The sequence below is a fragment of the Parambassis ranga genome, chromosome 19 (assembly GCF_900634625.1).
Source record: "Parambassis ranga chromosome 19, fParRan2.1, whole genome shotgun sequence".
Taxonomy (NCBI): domain Eukaryota; kingdom Metazoa; phylum Chordata; class Actinopteri; family Ambassidae; genus Parambassis; species Parambassis ranga.
The window spans coordinates 9,566,992-9,594,790 of record NC_041039.1 but is presented as its reverse complement, the minus strand read 5'-3'; the positions used below and the strand labels follow the sequence as shown (position 1 = coordinate 9,594,790).

Genomic DNA, 27,799 nt, shown 5'->3' with positions numbered 1-27,799 from the left:
GACACCGTTTCCCAGGATTCCTAATCTCAAACGCTAATCCACGCCACAGAGCACACGTGCCAACTGAACTAAACACTTTTGTCTTTGCGCACAGATTTGTTTTATATAAAACTGAAACATGTTAAACATATAGCATACACTTTGATAAACAGGTTTTGTTGCTGACATTTCTTTCTTCTTAACATAACATTTTAAGTGCCAAGTTGTTTTTTTCCCTCCAGAATATGGAGACATCTGTGGACCACAGATTAAAATAACATAAAAGCCACAAAAATAATGCTCCGTCAAAAATACCTATTGAATTATTAAAAGGTTAATGGCAATTTTTGAAATCAAATTAAAAATTGGTTAGTGGCATCTGGAGATCATCATGTTTTACAGAAACAACACACTGTTGTAACAAGTCAGCAAACAACACTGAAGCTGTGTGTGTCTCATTTCTTCTGTCCAATAAGCTGCTGGATAAGAGAGAGCTGAAGCTGCATCAGCTGTTCCACCTGATCAATCTACAATGGACAACAGAGAAAAAAGTATAACTTAATATTAGATTTGAAGAACATACCAACTTTTCCAGGATTTTGGACGGATGGACCATAAGACATCCGCCCCCAAGCAAAAAACACAATATGTCAGCTTTTTTTTCCTCCTGTTTTATTTTTAACTGTTTTCCCACTCCGGTCATTTTCATAGCTGTTAGATAAGGGCTCTCAAACTTGCGGCCTGCATATTTTGTGGCCCCCCCACTTGACATAAAAGTTTAGTGTTAGTGCGGCCCGCACATTTTTCTCACACACTTATTTGCTGAGGCTTGCCCTGTGCGTTTTATATTGTTTCATCACTTATGGGATACCATAGCTCAGGCACGTGACAGCTTCTGGTGGTGTTTGTTGACAAGTTGTCACATGGCTGGAACATGATTAAAGAGGTTCTGAGGTTCTATGTTCTGAGGAACTGTTCATGTTCTGACCTGTTAATAAGAATTGAGAAGATTGGACCCTTTTTTTGTAGAATACTTGCCCCACCCAGACTCTACCCCCAGTGCCCCCCCCCCCTGTTTTAGATAGTATTCATTCTCTTTGCTTGGGCATTTTCAGTCTTTCTGTATATGTTTTTATATTAATGTACATCTTTACTAGTTTTGGGCTCTTTGTAGTTATTAAAATCCTCTGAGAGGTTTTTTCAGCCATTTTGCACCTCAAGGAAATGGCATGTGCCTTATAACCTGACTCAGCTGCTCAAACTCTGTGCCTGATACTCTGATTCAGTAAGTATTCATGTATTTTTACAAAATACAGAAAAAAATAAAGATTTCTTCTGAAACTGTGAAACTCTGACCTTTGTTGTCAGGGTGTTCAGACAGCAGCAGCCAGTGGTCTGAGGACCTGGAACTGAAGTGGAAAGTTGAGTGAACAATGTGCTCTTTCCAAAGTTACAAATTCATCCTAGTATTAGGGAGCCTGAAACCCAGTAGAAATTTAAAACCATATCACTTTAAGTTGTGAGGGTTTAAGGTTGTTTTATGGCATTACATACCATTAGTGTTTGAAATATTTTGGCATTTTGGCTTCATCTGGTTAATTATCTTCACTGGGTCTGCTAAAAAAAATGAATTAAAGGAAAAACAGTAAGCATTTTGAGTAAAATAATATGATGCATTTTAGAAAAACAATCACTAGCTTTATAATTGTTTTAGGATGACAATTATAATACCAACAGAAGTCAAAACCAGCAAATAAATCAATAAAAATCCTGACTTGAACACTAACCACCGAGTGATGTGCTTTCTTTCTGTTGACAGGTCCGGTCTGTAGGCTCAGGAGTTTTGTTTGGCACTGTGTTGCTAACAGGCCCAAGTACAGTTTCTGGACCATGGCAGTCAGGTAATGCTACAGGCTGGGAGCAGTCAGGAGCAGCTGCAGTGCTGATAGATGTGCTGCTGCCAGTTATGTCACTCTCCTGAGTTGTTGGTGAGCAGGCGTTTCTCTCAGTCTGGGCATATAATTCATCTAAGATCATGGCAGTGAGGTCTCCCCCACCCATCTCAGTGGGCAGAGTGAGGGAAAGCACATTAGCAGAGCCATCAAAGGACTGGACAGTGGCGAGGATGTCACTCGTCAGTGTGCTTTTGAATAACTGTCGCACCTTTTCTGACCACTCTGAAGGAAAACCTTTACCTAAAGAAATAAATGTGAAGTAAAATGCATCTCATTTGTGGTCAAGTCTGGAAAAAAAACTGAGAGCCTTACCAGCGAGTGTGCACCGGGTGATCTGAAAGGGGAGCTGCAGCAGGTGCATGGGGATAGGCATGATTCGGGAAAAATGTACCTTTTCACAGTTGCCATAATCTGCATAGATGACACTCATCTCATTGTCACAAACTTCCAGAACCACTGCACGGTACCAGGCATTGTCTGCAACATAAAATGAATAAATAAATAAAAACAAAAATCACACAATGGAGTTTACCCTTAAATGTCTGGAGTTCAAACTAAACATGAAACAATCATCATAAATGTATTTTTCATGAAATCTTGGTTTAAATGCATCATGACAGAAATGTGCACATATTAGGCTGGGGATACACTACATGACTTTCACAGTCTTAACAGACTACTGAGGTTGAGTCTGATCCCCCACACACTTGCAGATTCTGGTGCTGACTACACATAACAGGGAATCGTGGGCAAAACTGGGCGAAAAATCATGTGTCCCCATCAGTGAGTTCCAGCTTTAACTCGCTCAGTTCAGCACTTCACCCAACTACATACAAAACAATTCAACCTATACAGCTGCTTTAAGAAACTGTAGACACCACAGAAAAATCCATTAAAACAGACCCTGTTGTTAGCTGGGCTGTGGAATGTATGCTGGGCTCTGGTCTCCTACTTGTATACTGTGTTTAAAGAAGCTCCTAAGTTCAGCTACGTGCACACGGTGTGTAATTATATCTACAAGCAGACATGGAATTACCAGCTTAGGTTTCAGGTGCAAGAACTGCAGGTGGGGACACAAGAACAGTCACAGAGCAAATCTAAAGTTAAATTGGAGAATGAGAGCAAGACTTATGCTGACAGGTTGTGTGTGTGATATCTCAAGTGATGGTAAAATGTTCTGGAGAAAGTCAAACCAATTTAGGTAGACTGGACTGACAAAGCTGCCTTTGCTGCCACATACATGTGACAAAATGAGTTTCTCTTTCGTTGTGTCCACTGACGATATGTTTCTTGAATGAAGGAGTGAATTCCTCACCTGTGAACTGGGCACAACAGGCAGCCCCAGGGGCTGGTTTGCTCTTTACAGATGAGGATAAAGAGGCCTGGTTACTCCTACAGTAGACAGCCAGCTCCATCATCACCTCTTGAAGTTTTGTCTGGTTCACTTTAGAAAAAACAAAATGAGTGTCCTGTGTGTCATGTCATTAAGAGACAGAGGAATAAGAAAATATTCTAACCCTGGCTGGGGCCAAGCAGGTAGAAGAGGGAAGGACTAGTGACAGCTGCAATATAAGGTTTAAAGGTGGTGTTGAGTGGCAGCTCCATCGTCTTCCAGTCCACTGGGAAAGTTGAGACTGAAAGTAGATTACAACAGTTGAAATCAGTCTCCTGAAATCACAATGCCAATACCAATGTATTGAGATAACATTAACACTCCAGCTGACCTTGTAATTGTGGTGCAGTCTGCTCTTTAGCTGGTATTTCTTCTGAGATAGCTTTAATGTGAGTGGATGTTTGAATGTGTAATTGGCAGTGCTCAGTCTCTTTTTGTTTGGATCCACAGCCTGTCTTTGCATGTGTCTCATTGGCAATCTCTCCAGGAACTCTGGATAGCTGCTGAGAAATTAGGCAAGCAGCCACATTCTCTCCTTTGCTGTCCAGATCCACACCATAACCCTGTTCCGTTTTAGAAAGAACACGTGCAGAAAACTCCTTGCCATCCACTAAAGTCTGGAACAACAGCAGGGTTTCACTGCTCCACTCTGATCCTTGGGGCTCCACACCTGATTTCAAAGGCATACAACTTTATATGTAAAATGTATGAACGAGACAAAAAAAAATTAAAGGTAGGGTAGGAGATTTTGACAGTGACAGTCAGCCAGATTTCGAAAGTACACGCCCCTTTCTCTCGGAGCTCACCCCGAAGCCACGCCTCCAATCACATGGACGCACATTACCTAAAGACGAGCTGTGACTTCGGCCATCATGCACGTACCTCTCTGGTGCACACAGAGCAGGAAAAGAGTGACAACCAGCAAATACTCCACGCAGGGTAATCCTGGATTGGCTGATGTTTTTAGGATTTTAGCTTCCACAGATGATTAATATTCTTCTTTTTAATGCGAAACTGCCTAATTAATTGGCTGCTATCAGATTGTAAAAAGAAGTTACACTAATTTAACAAAAAGTGCATCAGAATGAAGTCTCCTACCCTACCTTTAAATGGCTAATCTGACTCAAAATTGTGCAACTGTAAAAACACATTCCAGTAATGATGTACAATATTCAACACTCCCCTACCCAGAAATACCACGCTACCTGTGAGCCAGCAGCGAACTGCCTGGAACGGCAGTGTCAAGAGTTGTGGTGTAATAGCCCGGAGGTGGCTTTTTTGGACTTCCATGCAGTAACCATAGTCCACAAAGTTCACAGCAACCGTGTCCTCAAAGACCCCATTTACCATAACCCGATACCAAGCTCCATCACCTGAGGGACCAAAACACACATTTACAAATCTCAAACAGCATCACATACAGAGCTGTGTGAAGGAAAAACAAAAAAAGGAATCTATTTTTAACCATAGTGTTCTGGCTTTTCAGAAAAAAAAACATCGATGCCAAGACTGCATCTAATATGACGATCCCTAAATGTTTATCAGTGGTTCATATCCCAAAGTATCATACATCTCAACAGTCTCATTACAGCCAGTGGTACAGTAGTTGGCCTCACCGGGAAACATGGCACAACAGGGTTCTCCCATTTTTGGCACAAAAGATGAAGAGTCAGCCTCACAATGCTGCCTTAACTGATTTCCTAGCTCTGACAGCCGCTGTTGGTCTGACAAAAACACAAACAGATTTAAAATATGTTTCAGGTGGTACAAAAGCCTATGTACTTCTGTAATTATTCTTTTTTAATATAAAATCTATTGTCTCTATTAATATTTGCTTACCCAGTCAATGCAGTGTTTAATCTGTTTTAGAAAATAATTTAAATCCTAGAAAAAGTACCTTCAGCATTGCTTATGTGGCAGTAAAACTCTCCAGGTCCGTCAACGAAGCTGGTTAGCAGCGCCACTGTCTGACCGCCACAGGGAAGCTCAGCACTCTTCCAAACAAGAGGCTCAGAGACTGAGGAAGGCACCGAAGACACATAACCACAAAAAAATAATGTAGATATACAGTAATTGTCTGTCAAAATATACTTAGTGCTTTATTATGAAGTTAAAAATTGTTCTGGGTGACAGAGCTGGACAAACACACATCAGTGTATACACTTTGACTATGGGATGAAAAATTATGATGAAAGTCAAGAGACAATTCAACAAATTGACTTTGAAACAATTCTTTGATCATATATTTTACTTTCCAATATTAATAGACTACATGATACACATAATAGACTACCCCCCACCTTGTGGTTTTGGAGAAGCAGCTGTCACATCAGCCTGTTCATGATTACTGGATGCACCAGCAGCAGCATAACCTGCAGAGATCAGCAGCTCTGCTACATTGGCCTGAGGATCACTGGACTCGTCAAGCATGGTCACTAAGGCCTTGCCCTCATGAATTTTCTGGATTTCAATGTGCAGTATTCTGTTTGATACCCTTTGCTGCATAGCCAAAAGGCATTCCTCTGACCAACTTTCCCCAATAGGTTGCACACCTAGAAAAGTGAGGTGACAGTAGATTGACAGAACATTACAGTTATTCATTATTTTTTTTCTCCTAAATATTCCCTTTACCTAAATGTTACACTGTAGTTCATGTTGAATAAAGTGATGACACAACACATAAAGTAAAAGAAATAAGGATACTACCTGCTAGACCACATGGTATAGCCTGCATTGGTTGGGCCAGAAGTGGCTGACTGATGGGTTGCAGGTGGCCTATATCCACGTCCTCTGAGTTTCCAAAATCAATGTAGCCAACACAAACGCGTTCTTTTGATGAATAAGCCAGAACTTTAGCCCTGTACCACTGCTTGTCCTCTGAAAGAAACACAGAGGCAAGAATGTGGACTTCATTAAAGGCCAATTTGGTATTATACTTTATGAAGATTTTTACAGGCATTATAAATAATCTATATAATCATATATCAATACAATATCATCAGCAAACTACATGGCAAATGCAGTAAGATATTATTATGAATATGTTCTGTGGGCAAGTGTTTTACCTGAGAACTGAGCACAACAAACTGTTCCAGGAGCTGGTCTGAAGCTTTGGGGGTCTGCAACTTGACTGCAGTGCTCCCTCAGCTTTAACTGCAAATCCTGAATCACTCCTATGAACCAACATCCCAGATAAGGTAAGAATAAACAGAGTAAAAGATTCAACCTCCATTAGCTAGAACTAATGCTACTCACCAGCGTTCTCAACCTTCTGCACAATTAATTCAGTGGGTGACTGGAAATGAGTGACTATAACAGACAACTGGTCACCGACTGTCACTGTCAGTGGTTCAGGTGGCTGAGCCCAGGTGTTGTCATCTTTTCCATTAGAGAGACATCTGAAGTTTTCAAATGATGCATTCAGCATGGCAACTGAGAAAAAAAGAAAAAAAACTCTTATATATGCTTTTCCTAAATATGAACAGTATTTTTTTTACATGAGAGAAAATTTTTGGCAAAATACTTTTTTGCCTATTGCTGTAAATTTTGAAAATCAAAACACCTTTTAGACTACCTTTTATGTGCGTGTTACACATCTAAGAAAAGTCTGTAGTAAAAACAGTCTTGAGATTCAACCCAGTGTTGTACGATTATGTCACAGGTCATATCAAATTCATGGTAGGATGGTTAGATGCATTTGAAGCTAGCTTACCTATATCTTGCTCAGTTGGTGTTATGTTGACAGTTTTCTCCACAGCATACCCATTCTCAATGAGAAATGTGCTCAACGGCTTTCCTAGAAGACACAGGGATCAAGTTGGATTAAAGGCTTTTTTAACTTCTGGAAATTCTTCCTGTGTGCATCCATGCGATTATTCTAACTTTAACAATTCTCTAAAACCTACCCACAGAAAGCAGGATATCCACAGCATGGACACATCCATTCTCTGGTGTTTCCATCAGTCTAACAGTCACTGTCTTGCCAGCCAGCATCTGTCTGACAGCAAAACAGCATTCACCTGACCACTTGCCAACCACTGGCACCACCCCAGCAATACAGCACTCCATTGCCTAAAAGTAATAGAGGGGTATACGAAATGTCAGTATCCTCGCTTGCTACCCTTGCAAGAAACTACAACAAGTAATGCAAATATTCACGCACACATGGGCAAAATAGAGGGATATTAGTTGCCAAGGGTCGGATCCTGTTCACCGGAACATTTTCTTCATTGCCAAAATCAATGTAAAGGATGCTTGCCATCTTTTGATCAGCAGAAAAAGTTTGTACAAGGCCTCTGTACCAGTTCTATGCATAAAAAAATACACAGAAATCAAGAACTGAGCCAATGAGCGTACTAAAATGTTCTTCTTAAAGAGAGCCCCTGCGCACCATATCACAGGAGAACTGCACTGCGCAAACCTCCCCAACAAAGGGTATATGTGACATCACTGAGAGAGTGCTGTAAGTTTTCTGAAGCTCTGTGCTGATGCGTTGTAGAGCTTCCAGCAGCTCTGGGCTTTGAGCGACAAGAAAAAACCTGCCAGGGTTGTAGAACTCTACAAGAGACGCCTGAAACACATATCAGACAAATGTTGTGTTTTTATATATAATATACAATTACTATCATTTTCATAATCAAACATGCATGGTATGTTGTACCTGAATGTCAGATCCTTTAAAAAAATTAGCAGCAGGCAAGTCAGTTAAACAGACCCTCTGGAGAGGAAGAAAAAATGTTTACTTTTCAGTTTTTAATCATTGTAATCCATGCCAGAGCATTATTTGACAGAAAATCTTGAATGTATTGCTGTACCTTCAATTCCAACGGGTTGGCTCCATCTCCTTTAACTGGTGAAGATGTGCTTCCCGTTGATATCCCCCTGGTTTAAGTGAAGTGATAACATAACATTTATTTGACTTCAAATTCTACCTCTTTGGTGAGAGGTTCTGAAATAGCTGTTTTGTTACTAAACACTCTGTCAGTCACTTGCACTAATTGACAAAATTTACACAACTTACTTTTGAGGCTCTGCATCAGAGGGCTTGCACAAGTGTCTGTGTGCTTTCCAGTCTTCTGATTGACATGCCACAGAGCAGTAAGCCACTGATTTGCAGCGCTTGCAGCGAAAATGCCCTGTCAATGAAGACATGATACACACATTATACACAACAATGATTCGCCCTAGTGTTGAACAACTGACCTGGGAAAATTGTTGCCCCTTTGGGGAGAAATCTATTAATTATTGGAAGAACCTTTGCCTGATATAAACACACTGCTGCAGTAATGTACCCATTAAAATGTAATATTACCTTGATGAGCACAGTAGTTACAGAAGAATACAGCCAGTGCTGGCGGGGCGGAACCCATCAACTGTGAAAGCAGCAAAAAAATCACTTTCATTTCAAGACAACTCATGGATTCTGCAAATAAACCTGAACGTGAGCTACATACTGAAGATGCATTTATGCTGGCTGGTGGATTAATCAGACCTGCAACAAGACAACAGCAACAACTAAATAAAAAAATGTTAAAAATAGTGCAAAGCCAACATTTCACTGTTCACAGTCTAGAAATAAATACAAGAATGTACTACAATGAATTCAATTAAGAGTGCAATTACACCGCAGTTTCAATGCAATTATCATCCTGTGTGTGAGCAGTCAGTTTTGCTTGATTTACCGTCTCCAATGCCGCTTAACAACGGAGGTGCAGGTCTTACACCAGTGGAAGGAGCCGTGGGGTTCGAAGCAGGTTGCCTTAAAGGCGGGTGTGGGTGCACCATGTTTTGAGAAAATGGGCGGTTCATGTCGATACCTGTCACCATTATTAAAAATGTAGTCAGACAGTTCCCTGAGACACGATGTAAGCTGGTAAAATACAAAGTCTTTAATTCATGCAAAGTCCTAGCTTACGTTTGCTTGCTGGCTAGCTATTTCAAAGCTAAACCGCTAACATTTACCACCACGACACAACCAATTAGTCCTTAGCACGCAAGTATAAAGGGTGAAAATTGAGTGACATTTTCGACAGCAGCCTTAAAGAAACATATATCACACCAAACAACCGAATAAATTGTTTAGTATATGCAATTTTATTTGAACAAAAAAATCGTACCTGGGTACACGTGTCTCGGAATGGTACTGTCTACGGTGGCGCAGCAGAAAACAATTGCGCATGCGCTGCGCCCTCAACTGTAGAGGTCAAAAATTCAAGTACAACCAAGGCCCAAAAACCATCTCCCACCGGTCACTATGTCATCATTTTATTCATATTCTGTCTTTACAGTGTGCTGGTGGTAAGTCTAAAAGTAATTTGATCAATAAAAACAAGCATAGAGATGTGGTAATAGGAGATAATATGACCATTACTAATGAATCTTTAAATGTGTATCAGTTAGAGCAAAACGTAGTCATCAGTCTAAAGTAAAGGAAATAAAATACACTACACTACTAATATGATGCAGAAAGGTTAAAATCTGAATACTGACACGAGCCTTGTCTGTCAGGGTCACGTGATCAGAGTCGTAGCCTATGAGAGGTTTTGTTTACTTCCGGGGAGCCAAAAACAGTCATTAACATACCCGCAACACCGAGCAAAACGGATTAAAGCTGCAGAGGTGGCCGGGAGGCTAAGGACGTGATAACGGGTAAATCATTATGTATATTTTTCTGCACGTTAGTGCCGTGATATAACGGCGGAGCATCTTTAATATAAAGTAAAGATGCTGTCTCCATTCTGCTCATTAGTTGTACTGAAGTTAGCTTTTGCTAGCTTTATTTAGTGTCTTCTGCTTCTTGTTCACTAAAAGAGATGAAGTTGTAGGTACCTGTCGTACGTTTACGTCAGACAGACGTAATTTCTCCCTGGTTCCCCATTGGTTAATATCGCCTCGTCGTTTCTTCTGCAGTGGCCATATTTGTTGATGTGTCGTATCGAAGTGTCGGGTTGGGTGATCAGCAGGTTAACAGGGGTCTACAAGTTCTCTCCTGTTCTGATTGTCTCCGTATTGAACTATACCACGGATATTTCTCATTCGGTGGGTAACAATGACAATTCTATCAAGATTTACGTGGCGCTCATGGTAGATGCTAGCGTTAGCACTTCTAGCTTGTACTGTACGACCTAACGCCTCTTATCAACGTTAGCTCGGCTAGCTGCAGTAAGCAGTGCCCCATATAAGGTTTCAGCACTGCAGTTTAGTGTTGATTCAATTTAAAACAACATCACATAGGCACTGGTTTGTTTTCTGTCGGCATGTACTGTATTTGAAGCTAGCTTTTGGGTTTTACCGGCGTCAGTAGCCTGGCCTCGCCTCCTTAACAGCTAGCAGGCTAAAGTCAGCAGGTATTGCTATCGTTAAACGAAACGAAATGTTAATAAACCGTCAATGCAAATGGATCATCGGCCTGCTGCTGGGATTCACCAACGCTGCACACATTACGTTACTTACAGTGTCAGTGGCATGACATCTGTAATTGAGCATCTGCAACATTGTGTTTGTAATTCAGCTAAGTTAGGCTGTCAGTGAGAAAGGCTGTGTTGCATCTACCAGATAGATAGATAGAATAGAAAAAGTACACACAATAATTATGGATTTGAAATGAATTTAGGTGGCACACTGTAACAGAGGAAGGAGTCTGACAGACAGCAGCTTAGAGATGCGTTCAATACATGTTATACATGTTTTGAGTAGGAATGTAATAGTGCCTTGGGTAATGAGCTAGTTCTATTCCACGGATCTATTCCACGAGACATACATTTGATTATATCACAAAACTGGGGAGATCCTTCAATTCATTGTGAAGGTACCTTCAGGTTATGTAATAATCTTTAGTACCTATCTTGCTTGTATGACGTCTGTCACACACCTTCAGGTGTATCTCATCAGTTGTCAGTATAGACCGCACCTCTTTGTGTGTGCCGCAGCAAGTTATTGAGTCATTCTGTGTTGACAGATAAACTTAAATCAGGAAATATAAAGCTTATTGTCAGTGTTTTTTTCATTCTGCTATATGACCAGGAAGGTATAACATGCAAAAAGTACTGGCACTGACTTTCTGGGAATTTAGACTGATGTTAAACTATAAACAGTGTATCAGTCTATTTTTACTCACTCTCTTCTTATCTCTATTTCTTCTCTATGCCAGATTTAAACAAGCGAAGGACCATGGAACAGCCTGGTCCTGCTACCGATACAAACATGATGAAAGGATCAGAGGTTCAGTCTGTATCGGAAGAATCACAGCCAGTGAATCAGCTTCACAACAACATGGCTAACACAGATGAGGAGGAACAAATCTCTTGCAACAGTGCACATAGGGCAGAAATCTGCAGTCAGGCAAAAGAGCTTGAGTGTGAATTAATCAAGACTATGGCAGATGTTAAAACAAACGCAGAGCAGGAAGCTCGGCCATGCAGTCTGGAAAAATTAAATGGGAGCAAACCAGCTACTGATACCAGTGAAGATGATGCTACAGGAAGTGAGAGATCTGGACTTATTGTTTTGAATGACGCTTGTGGTGCTTTGGTAACTCCAGTTGCCACTCTGGATGTAGTGGAAAGCTCTCCTTCTGTTCTTGAAGGGGCAATTGACACCGCATTGACTTTTGATGATCCTGCCACTCCAAGCAGTCATGAGCAGTCATCACTACTAATTACAAATTGTTCCACTGAACAATCACCCGTTGAAGATAGTGGTCCATGCGAAAGTTCATCATCCTCCTCTGCCCAAAGCACTTCTAAAAATTCCCCCACCAACTCAACAACAACCTCTGGGATCTGTAATGGCCCCTCTACCCCGAGCTCTGACACTCTCAGCTCCTCACTTGCTTCCAGCCCACAAACCAGTGCCAACAACTCAGGCCCTTCGCATTCCCTGACAAGTCTTTATGACACTGATTGCAGTCGAAAGCTCATTTCCCAAATACAGCGTTCACTGTCACAAGAGTCACTGCTGGATGAGCTGGAGTCGGAGCTGTTGGATTGTCAGCTGCCGGAGGGTGAAAGTGGAGGTGAGAGCCCACCTCTCAATGGACTCGCCACACACCAGGAGGGCTCCATGGTCATCTTTGAGAAGTGTGTGCAGTACAAATATGCACAACAGGAGAAAGCTATTCAGAGGTAAACTGTTGCTTGAACTAAAAAAGATCCATATGTATTGGTTTTAAACTGCTCTTACAGTATTGTGCTTACAAGTTGATTACATTTTTAAACTTCAGCATTGTTTTCAGTAGTGAAACTCTTGAGGTTTTGCATGAGTATAATCCACGTTTTTGGTCCAGCTCTGTCTTTTGGCCTTAATAGCAGTCCACATGCTCAGCATTTTGTATAGACTTACACTGATTTGGGATTGTGTGTGTGTATGTGTTTGCACCATTTTTTGTGCACAGGTTACTTGAGGAGAATAAAAGACATCAGGAGCTGATCCTGGGTATCTGCTCGGAGAAAGACAACATGAGGGACGAGCTAAAAAAGAGGGCCGATGCAGAAAAGATGCACATAGCCACCATTAAAAAGGTTAGTTTCTATGGTATTTTTTTGTTATCTGTGATTATATGTATTGCCATTCATGTCGCAGTTTATCGATTTTTAGATACACATTTACTACCGGTATGTTTTTTCAAATGCAGTCTTTTGTCTTACTTCCTGTCTCTGTCGGGCATTGATTGCTGCTAATTGTGTGTTTTCCCTAATTAATACCAAAGCTTCATATTGTTGGTATAATGAAAACATGTGTTACATTTGGAGAAGAAACGAGCATCAGTTTAAGTGTGAAGTGAGGACAAATGTTGTGTTGCTGCACAGTCACAGTGAGACTTCAGTTCAATTAAATCTGCATAGCGACTCATTAAGAAAGTCAAACAAAGCAGCCTGTTTGGGAGAAGATAATGATTCAGAATCCTGATCACAGACATTCATGGATCTCATTTGCATCAGGATTTGTATGAAATCTGTTTCTAAACATCCTTTTCCTTTGTGTGTGTGTTTTCAATGCTTTGATTTACAAACATTACATCTGGCAAACACTCCAAAACACAAGTGCTTTCCTATTGAATGGATGGGCTTTAGCATTGCTGTTGCCATGGAAGGCACAAGAATTGATTCATGCTCTCCTGGTGACACAGTTAAGCATTGTGCAAACAAAAGGGTATAGGAGAGACATACATACATACACACGATGTATGTATGCTGAAAATCCTTCTCTATTGATGTTTCAAAGGATTGATAGTTTGAATGTTTAAATCCATTTTGGTACAAACATTGAAAAACTGGAATTCTTTTCTGTCTAAATTTAGTCCGCCCTGAGCATTTTGTGTAAGGTGTTATCCTGTGTAGCAGGTTAGCCTGGTTGTGGCCAGAGTTTGCGTATCTCCCAACAAGTTGCTTAGCCCATGTCCTCCCTGTTTCTGCAGCTGGAGGGCAGGGTGGAGGAGCTTCTAAAGGAACTGAAGGAGTCACGGGATAAACTAGTATACCAGGACCAGGCGGCTAAGGCAGCCTTCCAGCAAATGCAGAAAGAGACGACTCTTCGGCTTGAACAGGTATAACCCACACCTAAAAGTCTCTGTAATGAGCTGGACATACAGCTTGGTTTCGCCCTGTTCCTTTAGGATAGGTAGGGTTATATATGTGTAGTAAATGGATTGAAGAGTTTATCAAATCATCATCACCATCAAGCAGATAATGAACATATTTTAAACCACAGCAAAGCAGCCTTAGTCAGCCACACATAGCATGTTAGTGCATACAAGTAAAGTAAATTATTAATGATTCATTAACTGGCCTGCTAGTAATTTCTTTTTGCAAACAGCATGCTCTGTCTGAAGTATCTGTATTAACCATGTCTGTGAAAATGTTTTCACAAAATTGGCAGCTAAAAGGTTAAGGTCTTTGCACACCTGACTATTGTTATTGCATATTTAATTACTTGTTAAACGAGCAGTGCAGAAAAGCACTAACAACATGACAGCATCCGTCTGCACACCTGTTTAAAACTGTGTAAGGCACTATTCTCTTGACAGTTTTGTCACACTTGGCAATTTTTTAATTTCACTGTCCACTGAACAATACAAGTCAGTTTTTGCACTCGGTGCTTCCCTGATATCATTTCTTTCTTGTACTAAGATGGTGACCCAGTCCCAGTCAGCTAGAACTTGCCCCTTTTGTTTAAAACATTTGGTGCTTATAAAAGCTTTAATCCACCAACTAATAATTCTTTTTTTCTTTTTTTTTACTGCTATTTTTATATAAAAAAGACCATTGTGGTACCAGGCCTTTAGTCTTAGATTTACAAATGTGCACACATACACAGAGTATGTCAGTTTCTCCCTCAGAGAATCAGAAACATCGCTTTGTTGTTCATCACTCAGTGACTCAGGTGTGGGATGACGTGAACCTTATCTGCTGATTAAAATATAAATAAATGAAAATTCTTAGATGAACAAGAAATGTGACGAGGCACGCCAAGAGAAGGAGACCATGGTGATGAAATATGTACGGGGAGAGAAAGAGGCCCTTGACCTAAGGCGGGATAAGGAGACTTTGGAGAAAAAGCTGAGAGAAGCCACAAAGGAGGTGGACCGCCAGGCGCTTCGAGGAAACCAACTGGCTCAGGAGAAGGGCCGGCTACAGCAGCTGTATGATGCAAAGGTACATTTGGTGTGAGAGTTTTTAAGTGCTTAGTGTGGAAAGGCTTAATTTAACTGAATACATAAAACACAAAACTCATGAAGCTGTCATATTCAATATAGTTGTTGCTTCACCCATCCCATGTGTTTACAGGAAGGCGAGGTCAGTAGGTTTAGTCGAGAGGTGGAAAAGCTAAAGGAGGAGATCAATTCACATCTCATCAAAGTCAAATGGGCCCAGAACAAACTGAAGAGTGAAGCTGATGCACACAAGGTAATGTAATGTCTTTCTGCCATAAATCTATACAACTATGATCAGATAGTTGTATAGATCAGAAAAAAAACAACTCTTGGCATGTTGTCAGATTTGAATCAATGATCCTCTGAAAATAAATAGCTACATTTACATATTTAATAGATGTTTACATAGTATTGTATATGGTGAAGTGTTCACAGCGCCAATCACCAGCATATACACAACCCACATAATTATACTTTTAAATGCTTATTTTCCTTTGGTTCACATGCAAAATGAAATGGAGCGAGAAGGGTACAGTAATGAACCTGCAAGGAAATCATCATTAACACTGTTTCTGATTTCTTTTACAAAATAATGGTTTTAATTTTAGAAGCATCCCAGTAAATAGGCAACTATAAACAGAGAAGAAAGGGAAAGCACAGAAGTCAGACATTGCTGAAGGCCACAGCAAATAATGTTTGCATTTGCAAGAAAAAAAGAAGGCAAACTGACAAATTTATCTTTCTCCAGGAAACTAAAGACAGACTGAGAGAGACCGCAGCCAAGTTGGCTCAGGCCAAAGAAGAGACTGAACAGATCCGCAAGAACTGTCAGGACATGATCCGAACATACCAGGTTTGTGATATTTATCACATGGGTGGGAGTATTAGTTTGCTCAAGCTCATAGAGTCAAGCAAACATGTCTGTATCCCAGGATCATAGTACTGTACATGTCTCAGGTTGTATCGGTGAAGGCATGCCATGCTTTTTGGTATATTGGTCATGGTTTTGAACTTGTTCGTGTTTGGCTCCATTATATACTATAATTCCATACAACAACATTGTATGTCATTATTGATTTGTAAAAGAAAGCTGAAACTGATTCTGCTTCAAGAAAGTGGCAGTTTTCATTTGGACCTTATGGTGGTAGTAAAGAGCTGTGTTAGTTTGACTGTGTGGTACAAAGATTTGCTGTTTTCTTTCACCAGCAGAGTTTCTATCACAGCGCACACAGATGGCAAAGTCAGCAAAAACATGAAAATAGAGCATTTTCATCTTGTCCTTCACTCTTGTTGATGAAACCTGTTCTCTTTTTCAGGAATCGGAAGAGCTCAAGTCTAATGAGCTGGATGCCAAACTGAGGGAGACTAAAGGAGAGCTGGAGAAGCACAAGCAGGAACAGACAGACCAATTAGAGGTGACAACCATCAGACAAACACTATCTCACAGGATAGCACACCTTGGATTATAAAATGCAGCCATATCCTTAGAAGTAGTCTACAAAACCTATAGAAGAGACCTACAGAAGACAAAATATAATAGTAATCCTGATTAATATAGTACAACTTCTATCCTTCACTATTAATCAGCCTTTTTTATAGATGTTTTGATGCCAGCTCTTCTAGTTAAAATGTTTATTTTAATCTGTTTACCTCTGTTTGAGAGGTTGCTTTAACTTGGACTGGCACGTAAGCTCTGCAGGCAGACACGCATGCATGCAGGCACAGACATGGACTCAATCCAAACACAATGGCCTGTTTTTCTCTGTGCCCCACTCTTAAGGGGAATCTGACTTTAAAAATAAATGACCTAGAAATAATCAATATGAAGCTGTGTGTGTTTCAACAACAGCCCAGAAGACATCACCCACTTCTTGCACAATCTGGCTTATTTTTTCCAGGATGTTTACAAGGCCTAAACATGTCTTTATGTGTTAATTAAACATTATTAAATTTTCTCTTACTCTTTTGTGTAAATTTTATTATTATTATGATTTGTGAAAATGTTTTATATAACTAACAAACTACTAACAACAACAGTTGTATCAGACACCATTCCTGTACTGATGCACATCAGTGATACTGTGTGTGTGGTTTGTAGGTTTAAACTTGATGTTTGGCAGATATCACTGCCCTGCTGATGAGTAAACTCATCAAAGCGTATGTTTATTTAAGTGTGTGTGCCAGTCATAAATAATCCAAACTAAAACATTTTCCATTACTCTATAAGTAATGGAAGTGGATGGGAATGGATGAATGGAACAAATAGTAAATTTAGCAGCATCTTCCATTAGTGGCGTGTTGTTTTGGTTACCACAGGCTACTAATAGGTTCTTGGAAAAGTTGACTAGTTACACCGGTAATGGCTTTGTTCAAAAGATGAGATGCAACATTATAAAAACATCATTGCTTTCTCATGCTTAATGAGTGCATAAGCAAAGCAAATGAATGCAACACTTGGCTTGCCTGCATATTCATCTGCAATGAAATTATGCTCCTGTGAGATTATCATTTGTTTTCCATTAAGTGTAACAGAGAGTTGAGTTAAAAAGTGAAGTTAAATTGCCAATCAATTGGCACAGAGAGCTCACTTTATAAGTGCAAAACTTTTAATAGGTTATTTATTGCATCCTTCAGGTGCACCGAGTGAAGGCCAAAGAGTTGGAAGACCTGAAAAGGAGTTACAAAGAGGGCATGGACGAGCTCACTACTCTGCGCACCAAGGTTTGTCTCCTAAAAATAAGTGCTTCACCATCCATGCACATGATATCAGCAGGTCTCCAGCTTAACAAGGGTGTATTGTTTTGTAGTTAAAATGTCTGGAGGATGAGCGTCCACGATGGGAGGACGAGCTAAGCAAATACAGGGAGATCATCAACCGGCAGAAAGCTGAGATTGGTCGCCAGAGAGAAAAACTAGAAGAGGTCACTGAACTCCAGGAGCAGCATCAGCGGTACAACACAATCTCACTTTGATCATGCAGGGACAGCACTTTATGTAAAACTCTAAGCATTGACACACTGCAGCAGTGACACACAATAACACACAGAATAAAATCGATAATGCCCACCACAGGACAGTACAGCATGTTCAGCACCTGAAAAAAGGACAACAAATATGCCCAGTAACGCATATTAACAGGCGGTTGATCTGCATGCACTTGTGTCTACACTCTTACTTGATTTTTATCAAACTGTACTGGGTGTAAAATACAGTAGCTCTTGTTCCTTTTTCCCTCAAATACTTCATCAGACCATTTTAGATAGGCCAGGGTATAGCTATAGGATATAGCACACAATGCAGGAAGGGAATCAGGTCCCTCTGTGGGTGTGTGATTGGGCTGGCCATGTGGAGATGATCTGACAGAGTGAGGGGACGTTCATGGAGGGAAAACTTCTCGTTTTCCGTTTTTTTGAAACACTTCTTTTGTGTGTCTACCAGAGTGTTATAAGTAGGGGGCAGCAACCCAAAACAATTTTGCAAAAAAAGTCTTATTTTCTGTTTTTTTTTCTGGCTAAGCAGCAGAGTGTTTTTTCAAACACAAGCACCAACATTTTACATTTTTTGGCAGGAATTTGGTCCAGAAACAACTGTAACCATCATTCTGACACATCTTGGTTTATGTTATAGTGAATGAACACACAAATGAGTGAACAGCAAATATTACATGCGTCTATATTTCACTTCTTCTGTAATATAAAATCTCAGTTATTTATATTTACCGTTTCCTTTTGGATGTATGCAGTGATCAACAGGAGATCACATCTCTTCGCGAGGAAGTGGATAGCCTGACCAATCAGATGACTGACTTGCACCGTGATGTACAAGGCAGCAGGGAACGAGAGGCTGAGTTATTAGTCTTCACTGAAAAGCTGAGCAGCAAGAATGCCCAGCTCCAGTCTGAGAGCAACAGTCTGCAGTCACAGCTGGATCAGCTCTCCAACAGCTTCACAGAGCACAAAGCAAAGCTGGAGGAGACCAACAGTCTACTGGATGACAAGGTCAGGGTACTGTGAGTGCACAGTGGGGATACAGTGCAGTGTCCTGACAGGGTTAGAGTAGAAGTAATACATACAATGACATGATATGCTCTTGCAATTAATATCCTGCAGTCACGGCAGCTGAAACAGGAAGAGGTGCTAAGGCAGCAGGAGGTGCAGAGTCTGCAGCAGGAGCGGGCATCACTGCAGACAGAGATTGGCCACCTAAAAACCAGGGTAGAAGAGCTGAGGGATGAGCTGGTGACTCAGAAAAGGAAACAAGCTGCCAATATCAAGGATCTTACAAAACAACTGACACAAGGTTGGATACCACTTCTGTAACTCTTGCTTTTATAAACACACAGAGTAACTGTGAGACTTCAAGTTCACCAGTTTTATATTGTATGCAGAAGCTGTTCACTTTGCAGTTTCAGATTGTATTTGTTTTCTCTACAGCCCGTAAGAGGTTGGAGCAGGTTGAGAATGGAGGGTGTGACCGGGATGCCAGCAGCATGGGCAGTCGCTCCAGTTCCTCAGGTACTACTCCAGGATTTGGTTAGTATTTAATTCAAACTGCAGCAATATCATTACAGGGGGTGTAATGGGTTCCTAAGAGGAGATCTGGGTCTGGTTTGCTCTGTTGGGTTAAATGTCCTTCTTAAAAATTACAGAAACATGCATTGCATGCAGGTTTATATAAGCAAATGTAATTAATAAACCTTTTTGATGTTTATCTTTGCCTTCATTCTACTCTCAGGCTCCTTGAATGCACGTCATGGGAACAGTGGTGTTGAAGACCGCTCACCAGAGAGCCAGTCAGGTCCCTCAGTGATGGTCGTGGACAGTTTCCCGGAGGTCGACAAGGCTGTACTCGTGGAGCGCATCGTCCGTCTGCAAAAGGCCCTGGCACGGAAGCAGGAAAAAATTGAGTTCATGGAGGACCATATCAAGCAGCTGGTAGAAGAGATCCGCAAAAAGACCAAGTGAGTGGCACGAACCAAAAAATAAGGAAACAGAGATGGCAGCTTTTTTCCTTACTGCAATAGGATCAGCTTACATGGACGGATAGGTGGCATTCTTTATGTCAGTAAAGTGCTTTAGACCTAACACAACTCAGAATTTACTGTAGCATTTGATACATGCATTTGTTAGATCTTAGCATACAGAGCATCTGTCTGTAGATTTGAATATATGCCCAGCACACCTCAGTCCTTGGTTTTGTGGTGTTTTTAGCTGACCTTGATTGGCAGTATCTGCTTACGCACACAATTTATGGCACCCTGCATCCCCCTTTGTCTCTCTCCTTCTCATCTTTATATTCAAACTCATGCAAGCAAGGCGCTTCTGACTTGTGACAAAGTTTGCTCACAGCTATTTATAGTCTAGGTGATTAAAGAGGATGCTCCTCTGTATGCATTCCTAATAATGCTCCATCCATATTCATGGCCATCACCTGAAATAATGAGGCAGTGTAAAGGACATTTGGGCTATCTTAGTCACAGTAACACTCAACCTGTATTAGCCTCAAAGTTGTGGACATATGCCAGGATAAAAGCCGATCTATATAAGATCCAACTGTACAGCTCTTTACACATGTGCAACCAATTCTCTATTTTTGCCAGATGATATTTACAGTGCCCTGGGGTTTTCAGCCATTCTACCTGATTCTGCTTTAAATCATCTCATCTTTTGCACTCTTCATTTGTTTCCCAACTATACACTTGGATTGAATCCATTAGCCTCAACCTACATTGAAGAGTTAAAATTGAGGACGAATCCCACGGTTGCACAGCTAAATTTAGCGCTGTAAAATCTTAGATAAGCACAGGGGTGTTACACTAGTATGGATGTGAATTTGTCCTTTTTGCCTTTCTGTCCCTATCCCTCCAGGACAGCTTGGTGAACGCTGATGAGCTAACTGTCAGCCTGAAGCAGGTGATGAATAAAAAGACAGACATGTGGAAACAGAGGCTTAGAGGGACTCAGGAAAGGGACAGTTAGAAGGGGGTGGGGGGGGTAGTGATAACTTACATGCATTCTACTCTGTTGCATGACCATATGTTTTTACATCTTTAAGCACATTTACTACTGGTGCAAATTCACTTTGCAAATGTTTTTCTAAAATTATTTTTAGAAAAACAGCTGAGAAATAAGCCAGGCAATTGCCAAATCCCAAGGCCCAACTTGACATAACCCAGTGCATTACATAGCTGCTTAAAAAGGCAGTGAATGGGAAGCATGGAGCTGATGGTTGTCGTGGATGTTAACTAACAACAAAAAACAGAATTTCACAAAAACTGCTGAAATGATTAAAACCTGTGTCCTGAGTTCAAACCTATATAAATGTTACTTTATTCACGACACTCAACCAGAACCACTTCTTCCCACTTTGCAACTTCATTTCTACATAATTCTTTTTAGATTTTTTTTCACTCATAATTCAGCCTCATTATTTTTCCCCAGTGGCATGTCCCTGTGCTGCTAGGAAGTCACAGCTGGGTCATCGGCTGCAGTGTATAGAGTACAGTATATGTGATTTGTAGTAAATGAGCTAAAACCTGCAGAAACAGCAGCAGCATCCTTCAAGGGCAATGATGTCTGTCCTTCACCCCCCCCCCTCCCACACACACACACACACACCTGGTTGCTTTGACCATTAAGTCTAAATGGTCTATTCATGTGACTTGAATAAAAATGATGCTGCTGCAAAACAGATGGGAACAAAGCAGGAGGAGGCCTTCTGTTCAGGAGGTGTAGATCCATTATTTATCTGGAGAGCACTCTTTTCACCCTGCTCAGGCTATAATCAATGGTAACTAAAAGATTAGATGAATATGAGCTCTGTTGAATGCTATTGTGGATATACACCTGCTGAATATGTTAAAATATATTATAATGGATCATAGTTGACACGTAATCTAGTTTACTAAATAATACATAAATCACATCCAGAGGCTTCTACAGGGAGTCTAGTGATAGTTGCCTTTAAATTTGTGGTTACAGCCTGTATAGTTATGAATATAAAACATAGCTTTGAAGTTTTCTTGTTCTTCTTTTTCTTAACTTTATCTTTCTGTCTTGCCACATTTTTTTGGGCCCCGAGGTGTAGTCACCTTAAGAACTAGGCTGTTCTGCTCTTGCCACCTTGACTTTGCCAAAAAAAGGACATGCTGTATGTTACTGTTGCTGCTGCTGCTGCTGTTGCTGACGACAACATTTTTTTTTTGCCCCTCCGTCGAACTATGCATGCCATCTAGCACATCATGAGGCCACATTTTTAATTTCTGTCACTTTTTTTGTTTTTACTAAACACTGTCGTGATGGGACTGGGGTCCAAATATGGACCCTTTTGAGCTTAGTCAGAGGTAAGTTTCATTTTATGTCTGTGATAGCACAGGTGTTGTTTGTGTGTGTGTGTGTGTGTGTGTGTGGATGGGGACAATTTATGGTGGTGGTTTCTTTGTAGCGCTTACATCGCTACTCTACCTTTATTTAATTATTTATTTAATTGCACTGTGGATTTATATGCTTTGCGGATTTATCATGCATACACCACAGTCAGTATAGTTTTAGTGCAGTAGTGCTTAGGGTGACTTCCAGTACCAAGAATATACAATCATATCATAAAAATAAACTTTTTTTTTTAGTCCTCAAGCAGATTTTGAAGTGCAGGCAAGAGGCAATATTGAGTGCCTAAAATGCATGAAATGATCTTCCATTCTCCAGAGTAAATTTAGAAGTAGCAAATTGCAGGTAAAATGCTGATCAATACTTTAACATTTGGAGGAGGTTTCAGGCTGCTGCATCATAATCTGGATATTTTTATGACATGGTCGATTGATGACACATCAGTAGCACATTTTTCAGTGTATTTCATTATTTGCAAAATGAAATAAGAATTTTGCATTTGTGCATAACTGTGGGTGCTGTTCAGTGTGTGTGGAGAAACGCCACCAATACCACTCTGAAATGCACCATGAGCCCATTTTCATAAACCAGCGAATGTCAGGAATCAGACTGTCTAGTAACACAGTTAGATCTGCAACACATGCAATAATAAAGTTAATCAGACATGAGGTGTGAATGTACAAACTGTTTTTCATTGATTTCCCTTTGTGGCTACATAGTAGTGGTAGCTAGCAGTGTGGATGGTTTCTGCAGCAGTACTAGTAATAACTGTAGAAGTGGTAAAATGTTCCCTAGTGAATCTGGTTGAGAAACCTCTGATAATCTTTCTGCTTTTTGAGGCTCTTATCTGGAATACTGATGAAATCACTGGTAATCTGGCAGATTAGTTGTAGTTGTAGTTACAAACATCTCGAATACACCCTGAATTTGAGTTAAGCAATGCCAAGACAAGGCTGAGTATTTTTTTCAGGTTTGTGCTTTAGGTCCTAAATATTGAATATTGTTGACCTTTTCTGTAAGACAGTACACATAGCACCTGTCCACATTCCTTTCTAAGTCTGTGGGAAATGAAAGAAGACTGGTGCAATGACGTAAATGCTTTGTAGTTTCAATCCTGTGGCTGAAGTCAAGCACAGGGGGAAACTACTTTCACAGTTGTCTCTGATCTCTTTAATTTCCTTAACCAGCATCTTTTGCTTTACTGTATTTTCCCTTCTGTTTGCATTAAGAAAAAAAGATAATAATGTAGGAGGCAATAATGAAATTGCGCGTCCTGCATTACCTCTAAATGGAAACACTTGCTTGTCAGTGTCTGTGCAGCACAGGGGAAATTGAACAACGGGAAGTTTGAGCTGTCGAGTTAATGAATTCCATTTTCTCCCTCTCTCTGACACAAACACAGCTTAACCTCCACACCATATTGTTACTGAGATGAAAATGTTTTGTGAACATGAAGATTTATCTCACTTTCTCTCACACACACTCATTTGGCATGCAGTTGATTGAATTCTTGAATTATAATGGCACCATTTTCATTACCTGTTTCTTCCCTGACTTGTACAATGAGAGTCATTCCAGCTATGACTGAACGTATCCTGCTGGAATTACTATTCTTTAAGCATCCTCAGCTTTTGCTGCTGGAAATGGCTTATTGCTCTGCGAGAGCTCTCCATGCTCCCTAACTATGAAATCCTGCTTCAGTTTTCAGTCTCCAGCAGATGCCTCGCATCCACTCCATCTCCTTGCCTTTTTAAAGCGCATGGTTTGACTCACCTCCTCCCCTTCCTCCCTGCAGAATTATTCAGAGTTATGTGCTAAGAGAGGAGACAGGGGCCCTCTCATCAGAGGCATCAGACATTAACAAGGCCCATCTCAGCCGGAGGGGGGGCATCATGGCTTCACTTTACACCTCCCACCCAGCGGACAGTGGGCTGACCCTGGACCTGTCGCTGGAGATTAACAGGAAGCTGCAGGCTGTGCTGGAGGACACACTGCTGAAGAACATCACCCTGAAGGTAAGTTCTACCCCCAGCTATTTACATGCAGGAAAACTAATGAACTAATGATGATGTGAGCTGTTTCCTCCGGTGCTTGCTGATAATTAATTAGCTGTTGTGCTCCATCTTTGGAGGCTCACAGCCTGATGTGATTGTAAATGTGATGGAGCATCAACATTTAAACACCAAATGATAAGTAATATCCAAATGTGTTGATGAGAGTACACCTCATCAGTGGATGCACAATTTAATACATTGATCCTAATGCTAACCAATAGTTTTAAATTATATAGCAGATCATCATAGCATGCACAGATTCTTGCTTGTAAAGGGATATTCTGCTGTTTTCAATTGTTTTAATTAAGTAGGGGGTCTAAAATGAACAAAGACTTTGAAGCTCAAATTACCTTTTTTAACATTTACATATTCAATAATGAGACACTTCTTTTATGTCCTCATACCTACACCAGCCCAGGAGACTGCAGGATCCCTGGATGACTCTGTTATATCACCACTGGGTAAACAGTGAGCTGTTCATGGAGAATACTAATGGCGAGTTTAGTTCTATAGACCTTGCACAGCTTCATATGAGGATGACTATGCTGGCATATTCTCTATTATAAAATATTATAAAAGCAGCAAAACCCTCAGATAGTGGATTTAAGCCTGCCTTTATACGGTCCGTCCTGTGTGTGAGAGCTCGGTCCAGCATCTGCACCTCAGGCCTTTTGATAATTTAATTGAATTACAATTTAAATTGAACCAATTTTCTGATGCGTAGGCGTTAAATGAATAAATCCGTTCCACTTTAAGCTCTAAGTTTACAACACCAGCCCACCTTAAGACTTTTTACTTTTATGTTTCCAATCACTTTCCTACAATAATCTTGTTTAAAGTCTACATTAACCACCTGGATGTATGTGATATTATTCACTTGCTTCCTTCTAAGAATGTGAACTACAGAACTGGAGTATATTAAAGCTTCCAGTGCCCCCACATAATCAAAACAAAGTCTCTGATTGCGTCACCATCCTGTCGACTTGTATTGTTACAGCCTGTTGTTTGATGTTTGCTTCTTTTTTTTGCTCCTATTGCACTTTTGTTTTGTGAACACATTCTTTGAGCAGGGTTCAAATTTTGCAGCCAATCAGCCTCCCATTGTCTTTATACTGTATTAAAGACTCCCTGAATTAGACAATAAATTGTAAGAATGTGGGAGTATATTCTGGCAGAGGCTTTGCTTTCTGCAGCTGAAGGATGATTGGCAGTAAGCAGGAAGTAATAATATAAAATCACAATGAGCACAGTAAAGTGACAATAAGACAAAATATTCTAACAAAGTCAAATCAATGCTTCACTTTTACTGTGATGGCTGAACCTTTTCAGTGATCTGTCTTTGTTCTTCATACTGTATAAGAACTTCATACGCAAGAACAGCATTGTTTTGTATCAGATGCAATCACACTTTTTCTTTTTAGTATTTTTAGTATTTAATTAGTAAATGTTAAACACACACTTTAACTGTTTTTTGGGGTTTTTTTTGCCAAGCAGTAGCAACAGCGGCTACTGTGGCACCAACTGGTAATTACAGAATTCTGTGTAATGTTAAATGCTCTTTACTCTGTTCTCAGGAGAATCTGCAGACGCTGGGAGCTGAGATAGAAAGGCTTATAAAACAGCAGAGGGACCCCAATGATGGTGTAAGGAGGAAGTGATGTCAGAGGAAACGAAGGACATTTCCTTTAATGCTTCTTTCCTGCATTGATGAAGAACATCTTGAACAACATTTGAAGGACAAGTCATAGCATACTTGAACCGTCCACATCCATATTGTACCATCTCCGTCTTTGCCTCTGACACAAAAAATCTTCCTCCGACTCATGTCTGTCCCCCCAGAGCCTTGCCAAGTTAATAACTATCCGGGCCAGTTGCTTCAAGCTTGAAATTTTGATTGCGTTGTAAAGTAATTTTGAAGATGCCATTATTATGAATGTATTGCAAATTCTACCTGAAAAAAAATAGTTGACTGATTTACCAGTGAATTCATCCTGTGAAAAAAGAGAAATGGATCGTCTTCTGGTACATTTGTCTCTGCACAGTGAGAACCATGAGATGATCATTGCCAGCATGCTCCTGATGTCTATCTGCCAATAAGCCAAGTGTATTTTTTTAAGGACTGTTTCTTCAGTTTGACTCTGCAGCACCCCATATCTGAAGCAAAAGAGAAAAACAGGTCACCTCTGGTTTGTTTTTTTTCCTTTTTGCTCTGCACGGCACTTATTTATGAGCGAGCTCATGAAGCAAGGTTCCTCACATCAGCAGAGCAACTCGTTTGTGTGACAGCAGTACTATTCATGAAACAAACTGCATCTTTGCAATTGTTCCCTGCAGCCAACATCAGTACTATGCCATTGGCTTTGAAGCATCCTTCTATAGAGCTGTGTCAAATTTGAATGAATCTATAATATCATATGAAGGTTTAAATGTAGAGCTGGTCTTTAGTTTGGCCATTCTGAATGTGATTTTGTTTTTTAACTTATTTTCTGGTTGGCCTAATAAGGAGATTTTTATTTTAGTATATGTAATTAATTATCCATTTTTATTTTTTATTACCAGGTTTCCATTTAGAGTTATATTTTCTATTTAAATGAATAAATTTTAGTCTTTCCCCTATCATAATCTGGTCTGTTTAGAAGTTCTACGTGTCAGAATTGTTCAAATGGACAAATTGCTAGCTGCCTAATGTAGCAAAATACTTATCAGTGGTAATTTACTCATCAAAACATGCTTGTCTAGTTTGCTGTTTGGATATGGTGAATCAACAGCAGCTACATGGCATTAATCTGGCACTTTTTACATATACACAGTGTAGTACATCAGTAAACATGGGCTTGATGCTCAGGATGCTTGCACAGAAATGTCACTTTTAATTAGGTCTTTCTTATTCTTAAATTTAGAACCTTTAAATGATTCAGTTTGGTTTCCTGAATCACACAGAAGGTTCCCTACAATATGGTTTGTTAGCATCATTCCACATTTCAAACAGAGATGCTTACAGCATGTAGAAAGGGTTTTGTTATTTGTTTTTTTTTTGCACTGTGTGCATATTTAAATTTTGTAGTGGGAAAAGACTAAACTGTCTAGGTATGCTCGTCACACTCCTCTTTTTAGTTGTAATGACACAGAGTCCATTGAAGTAAACGATGTGTAGAAAAATCAAAGGGAGAACAGGAGACATGTAGCTGTAGCTCAGGAAAGCCGATGGAACCTACAGAAATATATCCAGGGACAAAGTGCAATGCTGTTCCTTTTGTTTATTTTTTTTTCCCTTGCCCTGAATGTGCGCCAGTTTACTGTTTGTATGTGTGTTTTTATGCTTGTGTCTGTGATGGTATTTAAAATTGTGTGTGTGTGTGTGTGTGTGTGTGTGTGTGTGTGTG

General features: G+C 40.3%; 2 protein-coding genes across 3 annotated transcripts; one reads left to right on the top strand and one right to left on the bottom strand.

Moving 5' to 3' along the window:
- Positions 1–434: 434 nt before the first annotated feature.
- tdrd1 (tudor domain containing 1) lies at positions 435–10,253 on the bottom strand. Its single transcript, XM_028430392.1, has 27 exons — positions 10,156–10,253; positions 9,009–9,143; positions 8,781–8,818; positions 8,639–8,699; positions 8,348–8,462; positions 8,142–8,208; positions 7,988–8,044; positions 7,718–7,897; positions 7,490–7,633; positions 7,233–7,398; positions 7,040–7,123; positions 6,583–6,759; positions 6,393–6,500; positions 6,034–6,204; positions 5,628–5,879; positions 5,225–5,344; positions 4,944–5,051; positions 4,533–4,700; positions 3,659–3,997; positions 3,452–3,568; positions 3,250–3,378; positions 2,971–2,973; positions 2,235–2,411; positions 1,767–2,168; positions 1,534–1,596; positions 1,336–1,388; positions 435–506 (listed from the first exon to the last, which is right to left on the bottom strand). Exons 2-27 carry the CDS (start codon positions 9,133–9,135, stop codon positions 435–437), a joined length of 3,498 nt encoding a protein of 1,165 aa, XP_028286193.1. The 5' UTR covers positions 9,136–9,143; positions 10,156–10,253.
- On the top strand, positions 10,233–27,799 carry ccdc186 (coiled-coil domain-containing protein 186). Of its 2 annotated transcripts, none has more exons than XM_028430822.1 (16): positions 10,233–10,365; positions 11,477–12,449; positions 12,719–12,845; positions 13,742–13,870; positions 14,766–14,978; positions 15,111–15,230; positions 15,726–15,830; positions 16,294–16,392; positions 17,612–17,698; positions 17,785–17,927; positions 18,720–18,975; positions 19,087–19,276; positions 19,411–19,491; positions 19,712–19,937; positions 24,158–24,377; positions 25,991–27,799. In XM_028430822.1, exons 2-16 carry the CDS (start codon positions 11,497–11,499, stop codon positions 26,072–26,074), a joined length of 3,033 nt encoding a protein of 1,010 aa, XP_028286623.1. In that variant the 5' UTR covers positions 10,233–10,365; positions 11,477–11,496; the 3' UTR covers positions 26,075–27,799. The 2 variants fall into 2 exon arrangements, with proteins under 2 accessions (XP_028286623.1, XP_028286622.1); XM_028430821.1 differs by having other exon boundaries at positions 19,411–19,509.

Bases quoted from the DNA above. Each gene is read 5' to 3' on its own strand.
- tdrd1 (XM_028430392.1), bottom strand. From the start codon at position 9,135: ATGAACCGCCCATTTTCTCAAAACATGGTGCACCCACACCCGCCTTTA. The intron at 8,463-8,638 runs GTAATATTACAT...CTTCATTGACAG, and splicing joins TAACTACTGTGCTCATCAAG to GGCATTTTCGCTGCAAGCGC. The intron at 6,205-6,392 runs GTAAAACACTTG...TGTTTCTTTCAG, and splicing joins TTGTTGTGCTCAGTTCTCAG to AGGACAAGCAGTGGTACAGG.
- ccdc186 (XM_028430821.1), top strand. From the start codon at position 11,497: ATGGAACAGCCTGGTCCTGCTACCGATACAAACATGATGAAAGGATCA. The intron at 13,871-14,765 runs GTATAACCCACA...GAAAATTCTTAG, and splicing joins CGACTCTTCGGCTTGAACAG to ATGAACAAGAAATGTGACGA. The intron at 15,231-15,725 runs GTAATGTAATGT...ATCTTTCTCCAG, and splicing joins GTGAAGCTGATGCACACAAG to GAAACTAAAGACAGACTGAG.